Below are 12,806 nucleotides of genomic sequence, written 5' to 3' on the forward strand. Positions count from 1 at the left end.
AAAATCATTCTTAAAACAATATTGCTGTTACTAATACAGTATTCTCCACAATGCCTGCTTCAGTCACCTTCATGACTATTGGAACAAGTTGTCCTCATCCACCCATTACAGTTTGTGCACTTCCTCTAGTCCCTAGGGTGGCCTTCTGTGCCATTCTAGTGGTCAGACAGCTTAGAATGAGATGAAATATTCACAAGGAATATCAAACAAAAATGACTTCGCAATAGCATGACAAGTCTGCACAACCAGTATACAACATTGAGTTCATTGAACAGAGCTCCCCTGCCTTCTCATTTGCCAAGATGACCCATTTTATCAGCAGTAAATGTTATAATTGAGATCCTTACTCCTCTTAGGAGAACAAGAAGTGAATCATTGGTCCAAGTCTTAGTCCTCTGAAAAAATTAAGTCTCAAGGGTGGCTTCATTACCTTTTTTTTTAAAACTAGCTTAGTCTATGACAGAGAACTTTTCAAGATATTGATTCTATCACAAATGGTTTCTTTAACTTTCAGGTTCCTAACTTGAAATCTGTGATCTTGTTTTTGCTTGTTTGTTTTAATACTTTTTATTTCATAATTTTCCATATTTGAATATGAAAAATTTCCATAATTTAAATATAATTGGTTTCCTTTATCATTTTATGTAATTTTTATGTGTTTAAAATAATATTTTGATACTACAGAGGCTTTACTGGACTGCCAAAGATGGCCACTACACAAAAAAAAAGAGGTAAAGAACTCCTATTCTGGTTGAACTATGCTCTCTGCTTTCTGGGTTCTTCCTTTGACTCTGGAGCTATGGCTCACACCTCCATGCCAGTTAAGGAGGGTGAAATCATCTGGCTGATATGCTATCATGCTTCAGAAAACTTCCCCACAGGACACACTGGAAATTAGTTCAACTTCAGGCTTATTAATGTCTGAGTTTACATGGTGATCATGTTCATGACCACAGACTGAAACAAGAAAAGGACTGTGAATGTTCTGTTCTGGCCATTCTATTTTTGCCTATCTTGCCCATGATTGTAACATCACAGGAAATAAAAACAATGCCTCATGTAATCACATTCTGTATATAACACCTCAGACACCACAGTAAGTAAGCCCAAAGTAAAATAGGAAATCAGTTGAAAATTGTCTCCCATCTTCCCTTGGGTCCCCTCCTCCTTCTATTCAGTGCCTAGAACTGAAGTGCTACTCCAGAAAACCTGGATTTTCATGGTAGCATCACTAATTTTGTGATCTATTAAGGTTCTAGGCATCAGTTTTCTCACTTGGAAAAATGAGATTGGATTTAGCTCTAAAATTCTATTACTATGAACTCTAAGAGTATATAATTCCATGAATACCTCAAGTATTACCAATGTCAGGGATAGCCAGATGGTGCAGTGGACAAGACTCAAGTTCAAACCAGTCTCAGACACTTACTAACTGGGACTCTGGGCAAATCACTTAAATCAGTTTGTCTCAGTTTCCTCATTTGTAAAATGAACTGGAGAAGGAAATGGTAAATTACTACAGTATCTTTGCCAAGAAAACTCCAAATGGGGTCATGTAGAATTGGACATGACTAAAACAAGTGAACAACAATTTGGAATTTCAAGTGGTCTGCTAGAGAAATATATTGGAGGCAAAGAGGCGTTTTACTCCTCCTGGTATCATTTAGGACACAGTACAAATTAGGCAGCCATTCCACCTACAAGGTCAGGCCTATGTGGTATATAATGAGAACTTAATTAATACTAAGTAAAACTTTATATTATTTCAATTCAGTTCAACAAGCTTTTATTAAACATCTGCTTCATTTAAGGCAATGCGTTCAGACCTAAGGATAAAAAAACAAAACACAACAACAAAAAACCCCCAAAAAACAACAGCCTCTAATCTTCCAGGTATTTAAATAGGAGTGGGGTGAAAAACTTATTCTAAGGAACAGATTCAGTATATTTTGAGGCAGATGAAAACACTAACAAATAGAAGGGCCAAGAAATTTTCCATAGAAAGTGGGACCCAAGATGAGATTTGAGGAAGCTAAGGATCTTTTTAGATTTTATTTTTAATTTATGAAATAAAAAAGTAATTCCATGATATAAAATAATAAAAATCTGATTGTACATGAAAATGTAAATCTACTATGCATAATTTGCTATTCCTTTCAAATATACAACAAAATTATTATATAAATTTCTTTTTTTCTTCTTGTCCCCCATATATCCAAGAGATGACTATCATTAGACACAAACAGGTAAATATGTAAAATTATTTTAAACATGCTTCTAGTTATCATTTCTTTCTCTTGTGGCAGATAATGTCTTCATTTGTCTTTTATAGTTAAGTTGGAGTTGTTCTTAAAACAATACTGCTGTTACTGCATACAGTGTTCTCTTGGTTCTGCTCATTTCACTCCACTTTATGAAAATCTTTTTCTTATTTTTTCAAATCACTGAGCTCATCATTTCTTATAGCACCAAAATCATATGCCACAACTTGCTTAACTGTTTCCCAGTTGATAGACATTCCTGAAATTTCCAGTTCTTTACTACCACAAAGAAAGCTGCTATAAATATTTTAGAGCATATCAATTCTTTTCTTTTTTTCCCTAATCATATTTGGAAATAGATTAAAATAGTGGAATTTCTAGGTCAAAAGAGATAGGTTGAATTATTGGAAAATCATTAAATTATTCTTTGGAATAAAGATTTTTAAGAGTCAGGGATGAAGAAGGGCATTCCAGATAGGGACACCCAGGATAACCTCTGCAAAGACACAGAAATGGAAGATTGAAGAATGATTTCAGGGAATAGTAAGTGAGCCAATTGGGATGTATCATAGAATAATCTGAAATAAGTCAAGAAAGGCAGGCTGGAGCCAGATGGGAAGGGCTCCAACTGTCAACCTGGGATGGTTTAAAAAAAAAAAAGAAAGCTATGCTCTCTGTCTCTTGGTACTATCAGTAATCAAGATATCAAGAGCTCATAGCCTTTTTAGTATTGCACAGAATACAAAATAGAGGTTACTGCCTTCAAGGGGTTTATGGTACTGAGCTATCTTTGTAGCAACATTGATGGATAGAACTTGTGAGGAATATAGATAATAAGACTTGGTGTCAGTGTTTCTCACACAGCAATCCCTAGAGTTATTTTTAACACTGTTATTTTTAGGAATAGTTTTAGTTTAGTTTAACTCTAGTTATTTTAAACACTGAAATGGAAAAAAAAATCTGAGATTGTCTGTGAGCATCAAATCCCAAACAGAAAAAAAGGAAATCAAGAAATAACCTAAAAGGAAATGTTAAAAAGTTCCAGTGGCCAAAAAACCATAGTGTTAAAAATTTTAAGTGTAAATTCAAAAAAAAATCTGTGGGATTTCTAGACTTCTATAATCTAACAAAGTGTTACTAAAATCAGTAAAGTCATTTGCTGCTTTAAATTTTAATTCTTGGCTGTTAAAAGGGGGGGAGGCACAGAATCAGAGAGAGAGAGATGGAGAAAGGGAGGAGAGAGTGACAGAGACAGAGGCGGGGGAGAGAGAGAGAGAGAGGAGAGAGAGAGAGAGAGAGAGAGAGAGAGAGAGAGAGAGAGAGATTCTAGAAGAAAGAGTCTAGGAAGTAGAAAAGTAGAAAGATGATGAGTGAATACTGACCCATTTGGAAACAGATTTTGTGTAATTCCAATGAGATTGGAAATGGACTTTGCAATTCTAGGAATCCTGGGAAACTTGGGGAGTATGGAAAGAATGTGAAATCAAGACCAAGAGCAGGGGGGAGAAGGTTATTAAAATATTATTTCCTCCCCTTGTGGAGAACTCAAGAAGAGAATAAACATACCGATTACTTGCATGGCTGGTTCCACGTCTGTCGTGGCTTCTTCCAACAATGACAGCAGCTTGGCTGATATCTGATGCACCGATTGGATGTTGCTAAACAAGCCATCCGCGTCAAACCTATCAATCTGATGAAACACAAACACCACGTTGAGGCTGACAGGAGGCGCAATGTGTGTTGTTCACTTTCTCTTGCAAAGCTGTAATCAGCTTGCACACCAGCCCAAGGCACTTGAGCAAGTTGGTGGAAACAGCCCTGTTGATGATTTCCGGATCACAGCCACAGTTTCCCCCATTCCAAAACAAAGCTGGCTTGATGGCCTGGTAACCTGCCATTATTTTGAGGAAGTTGTGTACATTAGACAAGTCAAGCTTCCTCTCCCATAACCCTCACCAGCATCATTTTGAGAATAAAGGTAAAATGTCTACAGAACACCTAACGTTTATTTTTACCCAGATGCCCTTCTCAGGGGAAATCAATAGATACTAGAACAAATGAACTCAGAAGTCTCTACTGCTCAGTCAGCATAAATTGTAACTTGTCCTGGATAAATGCCTTTTTACAAAGCCACTCCAAAAGCAAACATCCTGGAAGTGCTGACAAGTCAATGTTCAAGAACTGTCACAGCTAAGAAAAAAAAAAGATATCTTATTGTTTTCAATCTGAAGTCTCCAGGGAAGGTCAGGATTAAGAATCAGGACTTGACTTTACCTGTAAATTGAAACATGATTATATCTCACATAATTTTCTAAAATAAAATTTTTAAAAATTCTGAACAGCCAGTCCTTGTGAGATGAATTGGTTTATGCTGGGTGACTTCATATCTTCACTGGGTCACCTGGAGCCAAAGTGACCGAGAGCCAAGGTCCTCTGACTCTTCACTTAATTCCTATCTTTCTGTTATACCATACTGGCTCTTCAGAAAGATGTCCATTAAAATGGTTAAATTTTTAAGAAATGTTTTGAAAAATTAAGCTTCAGTTATCTGGGAAAATTCAATGTGTTAAATAGAATCCTCTTGTGGTGATGAGGCCCATGAAGCATTCGTTGCTCCAGTTGGACTATTTAACAATCACTTTTGGACTTTCTCCACTGGGGCCAGGCAAAGTACTAGGTCTCTCCCAAAGTCCTAAAGAGGAAATGTGGCTCTTTTAAGCACTAACTTAATGATGTTCACACTGGCTGCCTGAAGGGGTTGTCCCCTCCCCGCCCCCCCCCCAGGATTCAACCTCTGACTTGTCAATACTTTTAACTTCTATGCTAGAAATAGAGCTGTCATGAGGAATTCTGTTCCTTGGGGTAAAATCATCTGGTGTACATGAAAGCAGGTTATGAACCACAATCTAGGGGACCTCTGCTAAGTTCCCTCTCCAGTTACCCAAGAGCTCTGTTGACCCTCTCTCGGGCTAAATGTGTTTCAGAGAAGCATATTCCATGTCCCAGACCAGTACTAACCCTGTATAACCCAGTACAAGATAGCCCCCACACTTCTCTTCCTATAGACCAAGTTAATTCTTGTACTGGCTTGTTTAAAGCGGTAGTGTCTTTCCAAAAGACTCTATCCCTACTGACTTTACCCTGGTATTAAATGATCAGAGTCATTGAATATTCCCCTTTCTCACCTACATGAAAAACAGGAAGGAAAGAAGCACATGCTTCACCAAGATGTTAGCATCTGTAGGATCCCATTCACCCCCACCTTAATTGTAGATCTGATTTAACTATTTGGTTTGATTCTCTACACAGTTCATACAGAAGTGATATATCCTTTTTATTAATGCTAATTGCAAACAAATGTTCAGAGTTACATAACTATGAATACCCTAAAAGAGAAATGGTTTGTCCACAATTGGGGTATACACTGCAATATAGCTCAATTGTGGATAGACCATTTCTCTTTAAATCTTTAATTTCATTTAATATCATTTGGTTTTTGTGTAATAAGCACATTCTGAAAGGATGTGTATGAATCAACTTTTTGTTTTTTGAATTTGTTTTAGATAAAGATGATCTTCAATAAATTTTTCTGTCAAACAAAAAGATTCTAAATGTGTGAGTGTGAAGGAGAATCAATTTTTTTTTTAAATTCAGACTTTCATAAGCATGGGATGCCACTGTTATTAATGTGAAATATTTATCCAGTGACTTTTTTCTGAAAAGCTTAGAGTGCTTGAGATGTGTTATTTCATTTATCATAACAATGTTCTTGTTAATGACTAAGCTGTATTTATCATACTGTGGGTAGTAAAGCAAGATGACATCTGATTATTTGTTCAAGGTCATGCAATAAGTTAATGATAAAGCAGAGAAAGAAAAATCCCAAGTCTTAACATTGCTCCTTATGTTGAATAAATGAATGAATGAGTAAATTAGTGGATGAATAAAGAAGTTTAACTTTTATTAAGAGCTTGGACACAAATTCTGCCTTTAGGAAGCTTGCATTCTAAGGGAGGTGCCATAAGGAAATATTGTTTTGGTCTGGGAAGTTATAGATATGACTAGTAGAAAAATAGAGTAATGCATTGACTTACTCTTTCCATAGGCAATGTTAGTTGTTCCACTGTTGTTTCATTTTATTTTTTCCATTGTTTTTGTATGTGGTGAGATGGTGGTGTTAATCAGGGTTAAATGACTTGTCCAGGGTCACCCAGCTAGGAAAATGTTGGAGGCCAGATTTTAACTCAGGTCCTCCTGCCCCCAGGGCTGGATCCACTGTGCCACCTAGGTTCCCTGGCAATGTTAGTTTTGATCCGATTACAATAATGGGGTTGGGATGAGGGTGGGGAGAGAAAGATGGTTCAGTACCTACTTTATTGTTTGATAGAATATTGAGTGCAATGCTCAGTGGCTTAGCTCATTCATTTCAATAAATATTCTTCAGGACCCTATACTGTTATAGGAACTAGGGATTAAAATTAAAACAAAGCTCCTTGACCACAGAGAGAAAATTTTTTTACCTGAAATTTAAGATTCTTCTTTGTATGGCCTTGAGTTTTACATCAAACATTTATTTTTGTCATTATTCCTTAGATTAGATTACTGTCTGGTCAATTTAAAATCCAAATCAATTTAGCAGAGGGGATATCTCACTCTGCATTCTATCTATAATCATGCCTCACTGCAGGTGCTTAGCAAATATTAGACAATAATAATATAAACAATAAAAATAATTTAAAATAAAGGTTCCAAAGAAAGATAGTTTTAAAGATTAGTTAGTTTTAGTATTCCTTATTATCATCCTGGATACGTACATTTTGTAAGTCATGAAACTGACACCTCCTTCCAAATATTTAATGGAGCCTAGGGCAATTTTTGAAAAGTAAATTTTAAATGACACTTTAATTTCCTAGGTAATAAAGTCTGAAGAAATGCATATGACCCTAAGGAGAAGGACTAACTAGATGGAGAAACATAGATTCTTGATTTCTAGAAAGAGATATCATTTCAAAGACATTGTAAAATGTTTTTTTAATTACTGAAAAAAGTGGATGATTCATCTATTAATACATTTATGAACTTTTTTGATGTGTCTGTTTGGCTCTGGACAAGTCATTGAAACCCTTGGGTCTCTGGTTCCCCCTCTGTATGAGAGAGAGAGAGAGAGAGAGAGAGAGAGAGAGAGAGAGAGAGAGAGAGAGAGAGAGAGATTTGTATAAAATGGTCTTTGAGGTCTCTTCCAGCTCTAGATTGGGTATAATTGAGAATACTATGACTCTAGAACTCTGAGTTAGGGATCCAAATTATCCAGCATGCTGCTTTGTCATGTTAAGTTGGAATTGGTTAAGGATCTGCTCAAATTGATCAACACAATGGACTGTTTAGAAAGAATTCAGCTTGATGGACCTCATGCAGACTGAATGTCCTGATTGGCAAAAATCCTCTTGGAGACACTGTACAAGGGAAAACCCAAGTGAAAAATTAACTGTTTTTCCATAGAAAGGAATAATTTTACAAGAAAAAGGTGATAATCTCTTTGTCTTCTGCTCTGGTCAGGTCTCATCTGGAGTGCTGTGCATAGTGCTGAGCACTATGGTTTAATAAAAGCATTGCAAAAATCTGGAGAGTTATCTAGAGGACAGCAAGTAAGATGAAGAAGACTCTTGACTCCATACTTTATGAGAACTGGTTTAAAGAAAAGAGAATTATAGAAGAGAAGGTTCAAGGGGGACATGTTAACTGTAATCAACTAAGGAGATCATCCTGTGGAAAAGATATAATCATAGATTCATAGACATAGATTTGCAAGGGACCCAAGAGGCCACTGTGTTCAACCACTTCATTTTATAAGGCAACAAAATGGTGCAACAGAGTAATGGAGTCAGGAAGAAGTTGGTTCAAATCTTGCCCCTGACTCCACAAGATATATGACTCCAGATAAAAGACTTAAGCTTCCAGCCTCAGTTTCCTAATCTACAAAAGAAGGATGATAATGCCACTTAAATCCCAGGGTTGTTGGGAGAATAAAATGAGTTGGGGGGGGAGTGAGGTGACCCTGGAGTCAAAAGGCCCTAAATTCAAATTCAGCCTCAAATACTTGAAATTTATTAGCCATGTGACCTTGAACAAATCACTTAATCACACACACACACACACACACACACACACAAACAAATCTGAAAAGAAAAGAAAGAGAATAAAATGAGGCGATAATAGCTATAGATGTGCTAATTACCATTTACTATTATTTTATGGATGAGGAAACTCATTTAGTGAGATTAAGTGAGAGGTTACACAGTGTGTAAGGAGGGATATGAACTCAGGTGTTCCTGGCTTCAAGTCAAGAGCTCTATCCATGAATCCAACTAGCATATTAAACTTGTTTGGTTTGATCCAAGAAAGCAGAACCAGCTTTAATTGACATAAACTGCAAAAACCCAATACTTTAAGATGTGATGGAATGGTGTGCTGTAAGAAACAAGCAGAATCCTGTTAGAAAAACCTGGAAAGGGACAGCTAGGTGGTGCAGTGGATAGAGCACCGGCCTTGGAGTCAGGAGTACCTGGGTTCAAATCCGACCTCAGACACTTAATTACCTAGCCGTGTGGCCTTGGGCAAGCCACTTAACCCCATTGCCTTGAAAAATCTTTTTAAAAAAACTTGGAAAGACATACATGAACTCATGGAAAGTGAAGTGAGCAGAACCAGGAGAATAATATTGAATGATGAAGAACTGTGAATGACTTAACTATTCTCAGTAATACAATGATCCAAGACAAAAGACTTATTAAAAATGTTATTCATCTTCAGAGAAGAACTGATAGAGCCTGAATGCAGATTGAAGCATGCTTTGTTTTTTACTTTATTGGTTTTCTTTCTGGGGGTGGGGGGGGAGGTCTGTGTTTTCTTTCACAACATGACTAAAATGGAAAAAATAAAGTTAGCACTTCCTAACAAAAATGTCCAAAAGTAGGATGAAATACTTGGGAATCAGACCTCCTCTTCAGAGGTCTAACAAAGGCTGGGTGACCTATGGTCAGGTGTGTTGTAATGGAAATTCCTTTAGAGCGTAGATCAGACTTGACGTTCACTGATATCTCTTCCAAAAATTCTGTAATAGCTTGACTAATATGGAAATATGTGTAACATAAGTGTACATGTATGACCTATATTAGATGACTTATTATCTAGGGTGAGGGAGGGAAGGGTAAGAGGGAGAAACTTTACAAAAATGAATGTTGAAAATTATTGTTTTATATATATAATTATATATCTTTGTATATATATATATATCTTTACATAATTGGGAAAAACAAGTGATTTTTTTAAATTCAGAGATTCTGTATCTCTAGGCAACATGCTTTGACTCTAGTCTATGTGCTAAGCCTCAGCTAGGGAAAGGGAAATGAAATGTGAAAAAGTGAAGGATAGGCTATTCATTCACTAAGCATTTTAATTGAATTCTCTCAGGTCACAACTCCAGGCCACCTCACACATTGCTTGCCTTCTGCCAGAATACTGAGAGCAGGGACCCTCATTTCTATTTCTATCCCCAGAATGCCTAGCATGGTACTTTGCAAATATTAAGTAGTTACTATTAATATAATATGATATAAAATGATATAATATAATATAATGTAATATAGTATAGTATATCATGTAAATCATATATAAATCTATTTTATATGATTTATATATAGAATAGATGTTTTAATATATAGCATATATATGTATAAATATACTTATACATAAATGCTTCATTCATTCATGTGATAGAATCCCCAGGCAGAAGTTTCTGAAGGTACCTCTGCTCAGGGTTCTGACTTTAAAAATGGTCAAAAAGATTGTTTTAAATTATATATACATATATATATATATTTGTATAGGTATTAATATATACATGTTGGATCTTATGATTTTCATAGGTTCATATGATTTCAAACTGGAAGGAAACTAGAGGGTTATCTAATCCAATTCCTTCATTTCAAGAGAGGAAATGATTTGCTTGCTCTGAAATTTGAAAATTTTATTTTCAAGGTAGTCTATTTAACTCCAAATCCAATGCTTTCAGTACTAATCACATTGTAGCAATGCAAATTCTGCATTTTCTATATAATATGTATTCCCTATGGATACATAGAATAATAGTTGGCATTTACATAACATTTTAAGGTTTGTAAAGTATTTTTTTTACAAATACTGTTTCATTTTACCTTTACAAGAAACCTGCTGTTATGCTCATTTTATAGGTGGAGAGTCTGAAGCAAATAAGATTAAGTGACTTGCTCAGGGTCACAGGGCTACTAAGGGGTCTGAAGCCAGATTTGAACTCACAAAGATGAGTCTTCCTCTGGCATTCTAACCACTGCACCACCCTACTGCCCTTGTTTCTTCCTTATCTAAAAACAAAGGACTTGGACAAAATGGCTCCTAAGTTCTCTTCTAGATTTAGATCTAAGATGCTATGAAATTTGCAGATGAGAGGTTTAACTGTCACTGAAAATTCTATCAACTTCAGGAGAAAGACTTGTTATATTAACACTGCAGATACACTGCAGGAACCAAATGTTTTACAGTTCCCTGGGTTTGAGGTTGTATGATCAGGGAATAAGTGAGCGTTTCTGACTTATTTTAACATGAGGTGTAGAATGTTATTTTTTGTGTTTAACATTAAAAAGAAAATGTCATTGACTTTAATTACAATGGAATTCACTATCAGAGAAGAGTTCCAGAATAGATAGTTTCTGACTCAATGTTTAACAAGTATAAGTTTTATAGGGGAAAAAAACAATCAAGTGGCACAACAGAATTCAGGTAAGGCAAATCTACCATGGAATAATCTAAGGGAGTTTGATATCTTGTTTTAAGGTAGAGCCCTGGATAGTCTTATAGTGAGGTTGTAGTGCATTTCCCCCAAGTGAGGATGTGGGTCCTCAGTCAGTACTAAAATTTGCAGTGGATAGAGTGTCAAGCCTGGAGTCAAGAAGACTCATCTTTCTGAATTCTAATCTGGCTTCAGACACGCACTGACAGTGTGACCTTGGGCAAGTTACATAATCCTGTTTGCTTCAGATTCCTCATCTGTAAAATGAGCTAGCAAAAGAAATGGTGAACTTGGTCAGTATCTTTGTCAAGAAAACCCCAAATGGGGTCACAAAGAGTCAGACATGACTGAAAATGAGAAGTAGTGGAAGGATAAGTGACTAGGGCCTTGGTAGAAACATGCTAGTAAATATTCAACAACTTGTTCTCCTTCAAAAAATGTACATACAATACATTTTTGAATTTAATCTGCATGTTAACATTTCCCCCCTCACTTTGAGGTCAAACTCAAGTAGAAATGGAGGCTACTAAACTATAAGGATAGTGCACTTAGTGGACTTAGAAAACTGCATTTTGACATTGTGTTTTTAGTTTTTTATATTTATTTTGTTGAATATTTCTCAATTATATTTTAATCTAGTTCAGTCACCCTGGGGAAGTATTGTGGGGTACATATAGCCGGGGGCTCATGAATTTGACCCCTTTGATTTAGACAATCAGAAAAACAATCGATTAAATCCTGATCTGTAGCATTTGTCAGTTTTCCATTATGTAAATGTTCACATGAAAATGTAACACTGGATCCTGTAAAGCCTTTTGCGCTTACTGTAGCACACCCCTGGTGGGGGACCATAAGGAAGAGAGACAGAATAGAACATGGTGAGAAGAAAGAGCCAAGATTGTTTTGTTTTTTTTTCTGTCTTTTTCTGGGGGTTTTAAATTAAAATGGAAGCAGAGAAAGGAGAAAGAAAGGTGAAGGAAATGAAAACTGCCTATTGAGCATAAAGAACATTTAATGGCAACAGGGGAGGTTGGCAAGGAGCATTTGGCAACCAGTGGGCTAGGATAATTATCCAATTAATATGGTATTTATTTAGACAGTTGGCTTACAGATTACAAAGCTGTGCAGACTGAGCTGGTGCTTATTCCACCAGGTTTCTTACAAGTGCTCATTTGTATGTGTGAAATTCCTGCAGGGAAACTGGAATCCAGATTAGCTAATTGAGTCAGACTGCAGGTTGAGTTTGGGTCCCCTAGCCAACAGTTCCTGTGAGTTAATCTTCCAGTTAAATGCACAAATTACCAGCTAATTGTCCCAATATATTCTAGGTCAGAAGCCATTAGTGTGGATAGATCAAAATCAGTCAAAATTTCAATTGAACAGAACCAAGGAACTGAACTGTTGGCCTCTGTGAGGCAAAGCCTTTGCAAAGAGGTCCATGGGATTGAAGCAGCTCAATGGAGCTGAATTGTGATCCAGGGTAAGTTAGGGTAACTATAAATTCATTGACCTTGAGTTCATGGGGAGATGATTTTTCATGGTGATAGGATTGAGACAGTCATCAAAAGATTTTTATTTGTGCCTAATATTGGAAATATCCTCCACCACAGAATTACCCTGAAGTCTCATTGTGTAATGGAGGTCACCCTAAGTTCTTAAAGGTTGTAAAGTTCAAATTTTGACTCCAAGACCATTATATCCAAACCATTCCTGATCAGCCA

The 12,806-nt window shown here is 36.3% G+C and overlaps 1 protein-coding gene across 4 annotated transcripts in view; it reads right to left on the reverse strand.

Annotated features, from left to right (window-relative positions):
• ARHGEF38 (Rho guanine nucleotide exchange factor 38) overlaps nucleotides 1-12,806 on the reverse strand; it is a 152,140-nt gene that overhangs the window by 106,189 nt on the left and 33,145 nt on the right. For all 4 annotated transcript variants that reach the window (XM_074228763.1, XM_074228765.1, XM_074228764.1 and 1 more), the window contains exon 3: nucleotides 3,828-3,951. In XM_074228763.1, the coding sequence (XP_074084864.1) occupies nucleotides 3,828-3,951 (124 nt within the window). The remainder of the gene's footprint in view (nucleotides 1-3,827; nucleotides 3,952-12,806) is intronic.

Source organism: Macrotis lagotis, chromosome 3 (assembly GCF_037893015.1).
Source record: "Macrotis lagotis isolate mMagLag1 chromosome 3, bilby.v1.9.chrom.fasta, whole genome shotgun sequence".
NCBI classification, from domain to species: Eukaryota; Metazoa; Chordata; class Mammalia; order Peramelemorphia; family Peramelidae; genus Macrotis; species Macrotis lagotis.